Source organism: Heloderma suspectum, chromosome 10 (genome assembly GCF_057233095.1).
Source record: "Heloderma suspectum isolate Gila_16-S chromosome 10, 16-S_ref, whole genome shotgun sequence".
Taxonomy (NCBI): domain Eukaryota; kingdom Metazoa; phylum Chordata; class Lepidosauria; order Squamata; family Helodermatidae; genus Heloderma; species Heloderma suspectum.
Window position 1 is genome coordinate 1225035 of NC_139467.1, and position 13286 is coordinate 1238320.

Consider the following 13286-nt stretch of genomic DNA (forward strand, 5'->3'; position numbering starts at 1 on the left):
CCTTCAAGACGAGGCTGGACAGCCATCTGTCAGGGGTGCTCTGACTTGGATTCCTGCATTGAGCAGGGGGTTGGACTTGATGGCCTTGTAGGCCCCTTCCAACCCTACTATTCTATGATTCTATGATTGTGGCCTATGTCAATTAGTGCATGGCGGTGGGATCCATCTCAGGCCCCAGGGGGCAGCTACCTCCCCCAGCCTGCAAGGAGGGCTGTTGCAGAGAGCAAGAGAGCAGAGCATGCAAGGGAGCATCCCAGACCAGCTGTGCAACAGCCACACCGTTTTGCATACCCACCCACGCTAGGCCTGGGTAGCATCAAGTGAAACCAACAGCACACGTGGGAGGGGAGTGAAAACAGCCGCCCCCGGGACACACACACACGTGCGCACACACACACACAATCGTCCATGCTGAACCTCAAGCTCAGAAACCACCGAGTTTGAGGGAAACTGAGGCACAGGGTGACCATGGGGCTGGAAGAGGATTTGAGTGGCCTGACTGCAGCCAATTAGCTCCCCTCCTGCCCCCTAATTCCTCACCGTCACAACCCTGCTGGATGTGGGGCTGGGACCCAGGCACACTGCCCAAGGCAGCCGGTCCCATCTGGCTGTGGCGTGATGCCAACCTCCTGTTTATCCTTCAAGTTCCCAGCTCCAGTGGCTGGAGGAGGCTCCGGCTGGGTCTGGGTTCAGAATGAAGCCGTGGCTATGCGGTGTGAGGAGGAGCTGGCAGGGCAGTGGGGGGCGGACAAGCAGGCACCCCCCCAAGCAGCTTCTAGGAGAGGTCACCTTACAAAAGGGCATGGGAAACAGTGAGCTAGGCAGGCGAGGGCGCAGGGCGCGGGCACGTAGCACCACTCCCCTGCTCTTCATCTCCCCCACCCCACGCAAGCTATGATCTAACCTACCTTACAAACTGTTCTTACACCGTGCTTTCCAACAGATTAATTTTTATGTTATGTTTTCTTACTTTATTTTCATCGGTGTTTTATTATTGTTAGTGGAAAGGTGGAATTTACATTTCCTAAGTAAATAACAACCACTCTGGGATTGCCCCCCCGCATCGAGTGGGGCGGTCTGCCACCCTCCAGTTTCCTCCGACCTCACTGCCACCGCTGTGCTCCTGCTGCCCTCGCCCCTTGTTCCCACATGTACCCAGGTCAGGACCACCACCCCAGCCCTGCTCAAGCCCAAGAGGGTCTAGGCCACTCAGCCAGGGAAAGGGCGGCCGCCCCCAGCAGTCACAGCCAGGCGGTGACCTGCGGCAAGGGCAGCAACTGGCCAGGGGTGGGATGGCCAGGAGAAAGCCAGTTCAGATGGGGGAGGGAAGCCAGCTGGCTGGCAACACCTGGCCAGGTGGGGCGGGGGAGCAGTGTCTCCAGCATGCCTGGGAAATGCTGGCCAGACCGGGGTTGCAGGGACGCACCTGTGCCGTGAGCCTGCGCTGCACCGGATGAAGGTGTGACACACCAGCAAGAGCCCTGCAGCTGGAGAGAAGACCCCTCACAAAGCCTCCCCCTCAAAATGCCACTGGGCGAGCGAACACAGGTCCAGGCCCACAAGGCACATCAGGAGGGGCCTGTGGCTTCCTGGGGGCACACGTGCAGGAGCAGGGGAGACGGCCACCTGGGGACATCCCGCGGGCCACCATGTTTCCTCCACACAGACCAGAGGGGCGAGGCTGCCCACTTGGCCTGCCACCGCCAAGCATATGCTGGCCCAGGGGGTCCCACGTCGGACGGCCTGGACAGGGGGCTGCATCCCCTCCCACAGAGCCTGGGAACAAGCTGGGGGTGGAGTTCCCCAATACTCACAGACGCGGAATCCGGGAGCCCCCTCGGCCGGCCTGGCATTCTCCCCGCTGTAGAGGGTGGTGGCATTGCCCTGCTCACAGTGGTTGGTGCAATGCCCCCCAAGGCAGTGCACGCGGCAGATCATGGGGGTGAAGAAAACCTTGACCCGCTGAGCACCCACAGGCAAGTGGCACCAGCCCAGCAGGAAGGCCACAGCTAGCAGGAGGCAGCAGCGGCCCAGGATCATGGCCCCGAGCAGCGCTGGGCGCCACGGCCCCGCAGCAGGCAGAGAGAGCAGCAGGGAACGCGCACCCACCGCCAGCGCGCACGGACCCTCCAGCTAATTGAAAGCAGTGAGCCGGGCAGGGGGGTGGGCGCCAGGCCAACCACAATGTTTACGAGGGAACGCGGCCGGGAACGTTAACTCTTCGGCTGCTTCGCATGCGGGCGACCGCCTTCCTTGGCACCCAAAGGCAGACCCTCCCAGGGCCGGCGGGGGCCAGCAAGAAGGCCGCTCTCTGCTCAAGTCCCCAAAGGCCCCCCTTCGGCAAGCGCTGGTGGAGACGTCAGGCAGCTCTGTCAGCTGGAGGGGCACACGCTCCGCCGCACGACCCCTCCCCGCAGAGCCACCAAACTTCTCTGGGGTGTGCTCACTAGTGCCCCCTAGCACTGCACTTGTTCGCTCGCTCAGACACACTGCTCCCCCCTCACGCCCCAGGTCCGGCTGCCATTGCACCAGCTGCTTCCCTCCCAGGAGCACTCCTGCCCTTGCCAAAAGAGAGGGTCTCTTCTCCTCCCCTTTTTAACTCCATCCCCCTCCCACCAGTCCTAAGGATTGAGCCTGAGAGCCCCCCTCCCCATAGATGAAGGCCACCTCCCTGAAAGTCCTCAGATTTTAAGTGCAAGACTTCAAACACACATTTGTCTGTGGAAAGGGGCCCATGCAAAGATCACCCCCCCCACCTCCTGGATCCACTCAAAGCAGCTTTGTCTTAGATTCCTGCTCAGCAGAGCCTCTCCCCGCTGCACCAGCTGTTTCCAGCTGAAGAACAATCTCCCCCCCCACCCGCACCATGACAAACAGAACTCCCAGCAAACACAGGTGGGGGGGAACAGGGCAAACATCTCCTGTGGCAACGGAGACGGGGAAGAAGAGCTCAGGAAAGATGCCACTGGTGTGCCTCGCACTCAAGCTGCCCCCACACCAAATTCTCCCCCTGTCCCGTCCCGCTCCCCACAGCATGATGGCTTCCTTCAAAGCTTCAGGAGAACCATTGTATCTCCCACTTCAGGGGAAGTGGGGGGCATCCGGTCAGTGGGTGAAATGGGGGGGAGGTTCTCTCCCCATAGCAATAGAAGGACTGCTTGGGAAACGGGGCGCGCGCATGCGCGCGCAATATGCATCGCACGCTCCTCCCCGGGACTGCTGTGGAAGGCGCTCCAAGGCCGCAACAGGGGGTGGGGTTTCCTGACGGGCTCCCCAGAGAGGAAGCAGGATTGTGGGCGGTGGTGGGGGGAAAGCAAAGCTGCCCCTTCCTCCCCAGTCCCCCCTCCCAGAACAGCCCAGCCTGACATCATCTGGAAAAACTCGGCCAAGGGTGGATGGCGGGCAGGCGGTGGGGGGGTGAGAATACACAGAACAATTGCCGGATCCAGCAGGGAGGAGATTGAGCTGGACATGGGAACTCTTCTAAAAATTGCAGAGTAGAGGGAGGGAAGCCAACACATCATGGCTCTGCTCCCCCCGGACCTCCAAGCTGCCCCCACTGCTCCGTTACCACTTCCCAGTCCTGGTGTGGTCCTCCACCATGGGGGGGGCTGTCTCCCTCACCTTCAATATCTCCACTCCCAGAAAGAGGAAGACAAGCTGGGCAGGTTCTCTGCACTGTAGAGCATCCCAAGATTCCAGGGGGGCGGTCTTGGGCCCTCTGCTCTGCCCGCACCCATGCATGCCACTCCAGAGTGCCAACGGCTCTCTTGACTGGCCCTTCCCTTTCCGGGCAGCCATGCCTTTGGCATGGGCAAGGATCTGCCCCAGGGCTGGAAAGGGGGAGATCTCTGCCCCTCCAGAACCTCCTCCCAGCTGCAGAAGCAGCAGGCGCCTGCTGGGGACTGGCGCTGATGGGCAGCACCCACATGGCCTCCTCCCGGCCCCCGCTTCCCCCTCCACCCGACCCGGCTGCACACAGGCGGCCACGGCCCAAGCACCCACTCGCCCTGTACCATGGGGCCCCTGTGTTGCTTGGGGGGCACGTCCTGGAGGGCCACTGCTGCCCCCATTGGGTCTGGAGGCCAGATGCTGCGCCAGGATTGTGGCCATCTTCTCAGAGGGATCCAAGGCCTTTCGGCGCTGCAGCACAACCTGGAGCTCCGCCAACCTGAGAAAGGGTACACTGGGGTCAACAGCACATTCAACAAGCCCCCTCCCATTGGACAGAACGCAGCGCCATCTCCAGACCCCCTCTGAACCCATCACGGGGCCAGACCCCTCCCCTCCCTCCATCGCAGCAACGGCCTTCGGGCACCGCTCCCGCCACTGGGCAGCTGTCTGGGGAATGGCCTGTCCCTCTGCTCAGCCCCTCCCCGTCTGCATATGTATTGGTCACACTGAAATGTGACCAAGACACTTTGCTTCTCAGGCAGTTCCCAGCGCACAAGACAGCTCGTGGTATTATCCCATGACTAGGACCATGTCAAAGGCTTTTGGAAGTACAAACAGAATGCCTACCAGGTTATCCCTACATCCACATGCATGCTGACATGCTAAGAGAACTCCCAAAGGCTGGTGAGGTGGGACTTCCCTTTGTAGGAGCGTTGCTGATCCTTCCTCACCAAGGGTTATTCTTCTACACGCTTGCAGTTGGAGCATTAATGCCTTCCAATAATTACCCCAAGGCAGAGTTTAGGCACAGGTCTAATTGACTGGGTTCCTTCTTGCCCCAGTTTTTTTTTTATACACTGTTATATAGGCTACCTTCCAGTCCTCTGGGGAAAAGGCAGATGTTATCAACGTTACGTGTTTTTATTTAAACAATTGGCAATTAACTTTTGAGTTCTTTTTGAACTCTCTGGGGAATGCCTTCCAGTCATGGTGACTGGTTATTTCTTTTATCAATCAGCTCCACCCCTTGTTGTCACTATTCTTTGCCATAATTCTTCCTGTGAACATCCTCCAAGCAACGACTCAGACAGGGGTGTAACTCCTAACACAGTGATGCAAAGAATTCATGTGGGTTCTCTGCCACCCTTACGTAGCAATCCTTCTCCTCCTTTGTCATCTAATGGCTCTCTGGCTGCTGAAATCCTACTTCTGATATAGTGGAATACTTTCTTCTTTTCATGTTGTAAGTTTCTCTGTCTTTAGCATTCTTGGCTCGCCTTAGAGCAAATCCACATTCAAACGCCTTGGAGTCTGCACTCTCTTTTTATCATCTTCATTTGAGTAGGATTTCCACTCATAGAATCCCCCCAACCTTTTCTAGCTACACTGACTCTATTTATCCAGGCTGGTGCCCCCCGCCCACAGTCCTGGGGGATTCCAACACTGACTTAGGGGATCCCTCAGGGATGTCTGCAGGGGTGGGGGGAGGAAGAGTTTCGCCCTCCCCAACTCACGTCAGAGGTTGCCAGCGGATGGCCATGGACTGCAGAGGAGCCCTGGGGGCCAGCGTGGTGCCGAGAGTGGAGCGTTCGCAGAGGGGCCCTGCAGAGCCCAAGCGGCAGGTGCAGCGCTGGGGAGTTTTGCACTGGCCCCCGTTTCGGCATCGAGGGGTGCAGAAGGCTGGGGAAGAGGAGGCGGCCAAGCAGGTTAATTAGCCCCGACTTCTCCCTGGCCTCCCACCCTCTCCCAGTGAGCCACCCTCTGGCCCATCAGTGCCCAGGGGAAGAGCCCTGTGTTGCGTGCAGAAGGACCCAGCTTCAGTCCCTGGCAGCCTCGCCAGGCAGGGCTCAGAAAGCGCACCCGCCATGAAGCCCTGGAGAGCCCGCCAGCCTGGCACAGTGGCAGAGGGATGGGCTGCGTCAAGGGCAGCTTCTTCCCGTTCCTGTGCGGGGGGGCAGGAGGAGGAAGCCCCCGGGGGGCCGGCCGCTCTTCTCCAAAGGAAAGTGCAACGCTGACCGGTCAATGGCAGCAGGGCAGCCCCAAGCCGGCTTTGCTGCGGGCAACTCAGAGCAGCCCCGGAGGTCCAGACGGAGCTTCTGACAGGGAGACCGAGCGGGGTCATGACCCACCGGGCCTCTTGGATACATGCATCTGCTGCCACCTGCTGGCCAAGGCTGGATCTGCAAGACGCTCCAGAGATCCAGGGACGGAGGGAGGAACATCCGAACTCGGAAGTTCGAACTGGAAGACCGCGTCAGACCAGCCCAGCATTGTTGATGCTGCCGGGCAGCACGGCTCTCCTCCCTCCAGGGCTTCAGGCAGGAGCTCTCCTGCCCCACATGGAGGCGCTGCCGGGGATCAAACTGGGGACCTTCTTCACACAAAGTGGGTCTCCAGCACTGAGCCGCGGAGCCCCTGCAAGCGGGGAGAGCACGTGCGGCTCATACGTGCAGGGAGGGCTTCCTTTGAATCAAACCTTGGCTCTAGAACATGTCAACTCATTAAAGATGCCTGAGCATGTGCAGAGTACCCTCCCCACTGCCCAGCCCCTGAGCACATTAGAAGCACCCTGCCACACGATCAGACCCCAGGGGTCCATCTTGCCCAATGCCCTTTTCGCACAGTGGCCAACCAGATGCCTCCAGCAGGCCCAACACCAGACACGGAGAAACAGCACTCCTGCTCCCCCCGGCCAGCCCCTGGGATTCAGAGGCCAACTGCTTCTCGCAGGCAGGCTCCATTTAGCCCCTGTGGGTACAAGCCACCGAGAGGCCCGTCCCTGTGACTGCTGAACAATCCCCTTTTAGATCTGCCCGTAAGCACCCACCACCACGCCTGGTAGCAGCACGTGCCCCACCACACTGTGTGAGGAAATATGAACCTCCAAACCAGAGAAAGCAGCTTCCTGGCAGCCTTGCGCCCAGCACCAGCCCATCCCCGCTCTGTCCGACATGGAGCCACTGGGGCCGAGGAGAGGCAGGCATGGCCCCAACTCAGGGAGGCGCTGCAGTTCAGCGGGCAGGCATCAGGAGAAGCGGGCACAATCAGGCCTGCTTGGGGAAGGGCAGACCGCAGCCTCCCCGCCCCAGGCTGCCTTACCTTGGGTGCATTTCCCAGTCTTGGGGGCAAGGGACCATCCGGGGCAGCAGGTCTCACCACAGACATTGGGTCTGCCAAGAGAGGTCAGCAGGAGGGGCTGTGAAGGAGGAGCCAGGAGAGACGGCTGATATCACCCCACCCCACCCCACCCCCAAACCTGGGCAGATGTATGGGGGCAGAGCCTGGGCTGGCGGGGTCCCAGCCGCTGGGCTCCAGACCCATTCATCTATGGGGAAGAGTGACAGGATGGGATTAAATCATGGTGTGGGAAGAGCCCGCAGTGGGGCTGGCTTCCTCCTACAGCAGCCGCTGCATCTGATGTCGACCGCAGCTCTTCCGCCTGGACTCTCCCAGAATGACTTTCGGGGACAGTGTGGAGAGAGAGCTACCCGCTTGCCCTGGAGGCGGACAGCAGCACCTGGGGGGAGGGCTCGACTAGGCTCCCAGCCCAGAACATGGTCTTCGGCAGCTTTAAGCCCCAGCACCTCTCCATTTCAAACTGGAGCCCAGTGCCTTTTTGGCACAACCAGCTGATTTGCCACAGGAGGAAGTGCCCCCCGCCCCACCCCCTGCTCACAGCCCCTCCCCCATCCAGGGCATGTCTCCGCAGGGTTCCCTAGCTGCTGGCCCAGCATGGCTCTCCCATTCCTCTCCCTGCCCAGACGCCGCCTCTCCTTCCTTGCCCCTCTGCCCCCAGCACAGTGTGGCCGATGCCCTCCTGTGTGACCCGCAGCCACAGGTGCTGCAGCTCACATGGGCCTGCACATCCCACTCTCCAGCCCAGAGGCCTGGAGCCCAGGCTGCTGCTGGAGTGGGGAGAGCGCACGGGGCACTCGCACACGTCCGGACAGCTCGGAGGCTGGATGGGACCCAGGAGGCCTCTGCAGTGCAGCATCCTGCTCCCACAGCAGCCTGCCAGGTACCCCAGCAGGTTCCCCACAGGAAGGACAGGAGCACACGCGTAACGCCCCCGCCCCGCTCCCCAGCCCCTGCCCTGGCAGTTGTATGCAGCCATCCGGACGCATGGCCGTGGGCAGCTTTGACCTGCTCCACGAACGCCTCTCGTCCCCGTCTGAGGCCGCCCAAGTTGGTGGCGATCACAACGTCTTGTGGCAGTGAATTCCACAGTTCATCTACGTGCTCTGGGTGAAAAGGCCCTTCCTCTTCACTGTCCGGAATCTCCCACCATTCGGCTTCATAGAATGATCCCGCTGGTTCTAGTGCTGAGAGGAGAACTTCTCTCCGCATTCGCCACACGTGCTCGGAAGCATTTTTCCTCCCAGGGCGCGGACTGCACGGAGGCCCCTCCACTGCCGCCTGGCCCTCTCCACTCCTGAAACGCGGCCCCCCACGCTGCCCAGGCCCCTCTTTCTCCCCCCGCCCCTCATTCCTGACATTCTTGCCCTGACCGGGCTCGAGTTGCTAAGCGGATTCACAGCCCGCCCGGCAGGAGAAGGAGCTTCGCGTTGGCTCTCCGTGAAGCGCAGCGCAGCGCCGGGCCGGAGAGGGCTTCCGAGCAGCCGCCGCAAGAACGGGCGGGGGAGAGCAGAGCGCCCAGCCCCCCCGGCTGCTCCTGGGCCTCCGGCCTCGGCCCGGGAGGCGGCCGTCATGCCGAGTGGCGGGGGGCCTGAGGGAGGGGGCATCTCGCACACCCCAGCTGCCCCGGCGCTTCCAGGCGCCCGGGCACGGGCCCTGTGGCTGGCCGTCGCCGCCACGGTGGGGCCGTGGGGACAACCGGGCGTCCACGGGCTCGTCGCCAGCCAGTCGCCCGGTTTCAAAAGCGGGCAGAGGGCTCGGCGCAGCGCGGCGCAGCGCAGCACGAGGCGAGCGAACAGCGGAGCGCGTGCGAAGGGCCCCCTCGGAGAAGGCCTCCGGGGCCAGAGGCGCCATCTGGGCGCGGCGCTCCTCCTGCGCCAGCGGGCAGCTGCCTCGCGGAGGCCTGGCGCCAGAGGCCCAGGCCGGGGCCGGCCAGCCCACGCCGCCGGAGCGGCCGCGCTCCGAGACGCGGCCTGCTGCGGCTGCGAAGGGAGCCTCGCGGGGCGGGGGCTACGCGGCCGCGGGGCGGAGAGGCGCCGCGGGCGGGGATCCCGCGGCCGCCGTGGCCCCGCGCAGCCGCCTCCCGGGAGGCCGCGTGGCTGCAGCCTCAGTGCCGCCCTCTGCAAAATGGGAGCAAGGGGCGCGCAGAAGCGACGGCGAGCGGCGCGAGAAGGCGGCGGCGGCCTGGCGGCGTTGTTGCCGCCCCAGCCCAGCGCGGACATTCCCAGATGGGGCCTCCGGACGCCGCTGCCGACCCCCCGCCGCGGCCCTGCGAGAAGGGCTGGCGCGCGAGGAGAGGCTCCCGCGCGTGCCCAGTGCCGCGGAGGGGCCCGCCTCCGTCCCTCCCGGCGGCCGGGGCCCCGCGGCACGCCGGCTCCGCGGCTGGCGTCCCCCAGCCTGGCCGGGGCACGCCGCTTCCAGAGGCCGCAGGCGCTGGGACGCCCCGTCCGTGCTACGGCCCGGTTCCAGCCCTCCGGGCGCCCACAGCGGGCACAGGACCGGGGCTCCCTGCTCCAGACCAGCAGCATGCGTGGCCGGGAGGGGGCCACTCGGCGCGCCGCCGGCGCCAGCCCTGCAGCCTCGTCGGGAGGGGAAGAGGACCCCCTTCCGCCGCTACCTGTCCGCTTTGGAGGTCCGCCCTGCGGGGCTCTTCCTGCGTCTCTCCTGAGCAGGGGTGTCACCGGGGCTTCCGCGCGCCGCCGAGCCGGCCCGACGGCGCGGCCCTCGGGCGCCCAGCGCCAGCGGCAGGAGGAGCAGCAGCAGGCAGAGCGCGCCCAGCGCCGGCGGCCGCATCCTGCCCGCCGTCGACGGGGCGCACCGGCCGACGGGCACCGAGACAAGAGGCCGCGGCGTGGGCCCGGCTCCGCCCGCCGCCAATGAGCGCTCAGCCCGGCTCGCCTTCCCCTCCGGCCCGGCAGCCAATAGCCAGCCAACCGGGCGCCGGACGGGGAGGGGCTCCGGCCGCGGCGCAGGTGCCGTCGGGGGGCCGGCTCTCTTCGGCCGGGGCCGGCGGTAATAGGCATAATTAACAAAGGAACTGAGACCCAAACTGCCAAGATCATCCTGCCCTGTACAAAGCAACGGTGCCACCGCACTTGCAGCACTGTGTACCACTCTGGTCACCGCACCTCAAAACTGATGTTACGGTTGGAAACCGGGAAAGGCAACCAAAGCCATTAAGGGGCTGGAGCAGCTCCCCGGAGAGGAAACGTTGTGTTCTGGGCTCCTTCGTTTAGAAAAAAGGTAAGTTTGGACAGGATAGAACTGCACGCAACGACGGATGGAGGGGGGACGCAGATAGGGAGCTTTTCTTCCCTCATCATTCTAGAACCCTGGGGTGCTCGCGTGAAGCTCGATGGCCGGAGATTCAAGACAGATGAAAGGAAGGGCTTCTTCACAAGGCACACAACTAAACTATGGAGTTCAGTGCCACAACATGTGGTGATGGCCACCTACTCAGATGGCTTTAAAAGGGGGCTGGGCAAATTCCTGGAGAAGGCTGTCAGTGGCTACTAGTCCTGATGGCGCTGTGCTGCCTCCAGTACCAGCAGCAGTGTGCCCATGTACACCAAGGGGAACATGAGCAGGAGGGTGCTGTTGCGCTCATGCCCTACTTGTGGGTTTCCCACAGGCAGTTGGTTGGGCACTGTGTGAGCAGAATGCTGGCCTAGGTTGGTCAGGGAGCCCCTGCCTTCGGTGAAATCTCTCCTCCTTGTTGAGTGGTCTTAAGAGCTGCTCCCTCAGCTTCTCTGTGCCTCATTTGCAATATGGGGCCCACCTTACCAGGCTGGTGTGAGGATTCCCGACACGGTGCACGTGGAGTGCTTTGAGTGCTTCAGCCGACAGGGCCACTGCCTGGCAGCCTTTCCCCAGGCCCACCGCAAACATGCAGCAACGCAGCCCTGGAGCCCCCCACCCCCTCGCACAACCTTATGTGTCCACCTGGCTGAGGGTGGCAGCTGCTGCTGGCAGTCACAGGCTGGTGGTTCCGCCGTTTCCACAGGTAGGAAGTTTATCATTTGCACAATTCTCTGACCAGGTGGGGGTGGCACTAGGCAGCACCGTTTAGGTCTGTGGTTGCCTTCAGGAAGAGTGGGCATGGACAGTTCGGAAGGCTTCGTCGGTAGCTCTCCAAAGAAGGTGCCTCTTGACATCTCTCTACTGATGGAAGTTTTAGATTTGTGAAGAAATTTGGTGGATAAATATGGCCATCAACATCTGTTGCTGGCATTCTTAGATTCTGCATTTCTTTAAAACATAAAAACTGTGCGCAAAATTTCTTCCACATTTTTTCCCAACCATTCCCAATGTGGTAGAAAAGAAATTCAAAGGAGAAGAACATCTGGGAAAAATTCTCATGGGTCGGGTTCAGAGATCCTGGGCTTGCATTACTTTGGAGGTGGCCGAGTGGCGTCCTGCCTTTCATTGTGTAACCGCCTCTCCAACCGCCTCCTTGGCTTCTTGCACTTCATTTAAGGGGAAGAGATCATGAGGTAATTCCGAGTGCAGGACACGGAATCATGGGCTCAATGATGATCAGGGGACGAAACAAAGCTTTCTTTGGATCGTGTAACACAGGCGGCCGGGGAGGCTGCAGCATAACAGGGAGATGCGTAATAGAACGGAAGAGAGAAAAAACGCCCCCACACAGCAGCATCTATAGCCTTCTCACAATGTTTAGGTAAGCTGAAAAACACCAGCCAAAGAAATTCAAGATAAATTTTAGAACGCCTTGAGGAAAAGGCAGAAAAACGGAAGCCTCTTGGGGAAGAAAACTTTCAGGCGGTTGGAAGACAGATTTTGACACATCACTCGCTCCACCTTTTCCCTGCCGTTGGACACTGCACAGCCCCCCTCACACCTGATGCAGGGTTTTCAGGGAAGGAGCAGTATTACAAGCATTTGTATTGCATCCGCAGTTGTCTCTCAGAAATTTAATGCTGGAACAGCTTGAAGAATGTGCTAAATGCTGAAGGAAGACAACTGGAGCTGAGCCAAAATGTCTCATATTTTTTTCTCAGAAAGGTTCTGTGATTTCCCTTTTCTTACTACCTTAGGAATAAAAGGCCACTTTGGAAAAAGTTTTCCAAACATTCTCCACCCGTTTTGGGGGGGTGGCCCCTTCCCTCCCCCTCCATGTCCCAGCATCCTGCGGCAAGACCTTGTGGAGGATGCAGAAGGGAGGCCAGGCTGCCGCCGCTGCCACCAGCACTGGCAGCACAGCCCCCTCGGGGAACAGGACGCGGCTGCGGCGCCAGTGCTGCTGCCCAGGGCGAGCCCCGCCCGAGAGGCGCCGATGGAGCTCCCCCTCCCGTGGGACCCGTGGGGAGGGCGGAGAATTCCAAGAGGCTGTTTGCACACAGCTCTGATAGCAACATCAGAAATGACGTGGCGGGATCCCACCAGGGTGTGGCCATTTGGTCCAGCACCCGACTTCCCAGAGTGGCCAACCAGATGCATCCAGGAAGCCCACAGACAGGGCACAAAACATGCCCCCCTTGCTATTTGCCCTTACACTGGGGTCAACAACCTCTGAAAACAACAGAATGACATTTATAGGGATAAAGACCAAGTTCTGCACCTAGGAAAAAGAAATCACATGCAGTTACAAGATGGGCGATCCATGTCTCAACGGTACTACAGGCAAGAAGAATCTTGGAATTGTGGTAGGTCACAAGCTGAACATGAGCCAACAATGTGATGTGGCTGCAAAGAAGGCCAATGCTCTTTTGGGCTGCATTCATAGAAGCATAGCTTCCAAATCCCGGGAAGTACTAGTTTCCCTCTACTCAGCCCTGCTTAGGCCTCATCTGGAGTACAGTTCTGGGCACCGCAGTTTAAGAAGGATGCAGACAAACTGGAGGGGGTTCAGGAGGGCAACAAAGATGATCAGGGGACGAAACAAAGCCCTATGAGAGACTGAAAGAACTGAGCATGTTTAGCCTTGAGAAGACTGAGCGGAGATATGATAGCGCTCTTCAAGTACTTGAAAGGTTGTCACAGAGAGGAAGGCCAGGATCTCTTCCCGATCATCCCAGAGTGCAGGACACGGAATCATGGGCTCAAGTGACAGGAAGCCAGATTCCGGCTGAACATCAGGAAAAACTTCCTGTTAGAGCAATACAGCAATGGAACCCATTCCCTAGGGAGATGGGCTCTCCCACACTGGAGGCCTTCAAGACGAGGCTGGACAGCCATCTGTCAGGGATGCTCTGACTTGGATTCCTGCATTGAGCAGGGGGTTGGACTCGACGGTC

General features: G+C 60.7%; 1 protein-coding gene across 14 annotated transcripts in view; it reads right to left on the minus strand.

Moving 5' to 3' along the window:
* LTBP4 (latent transforming growth factor beta binding protein 4) overlaps positions 1 to 9837 on the minus strand; it is a 49683-nt gene extending 39846 nt beyond the window's left edge. For 4 of the 14 annotated variants that reach the window (XM_084814450.1, XM_084814449.1, XM_084814448.1 and 1 more), the window contains exon 1: positions 1815 to 2519. In XM_084814450.1, the coding sequence (XP_084670576.1) occupies positions 1815 to 2040 (226 nt within the window). In that variant the 5' untranslated portion in view covers positions 2041 to 2519. Of the gene's footprint in view, positions 1 to 1814; positions 2531 to 4016; positions 4172 to 5408; positions 5575 to 6993; positions 7065 to 9646 lie in introns of those variants that run through there. The other 10 variants (XR_014784949.1, XR_014784948.1, XM_084814456.1 and 7 more) reach the window with 7 other exon arrangements.
* Positions 9838 to 13286: the final 3449 nt, after the last annotated feature.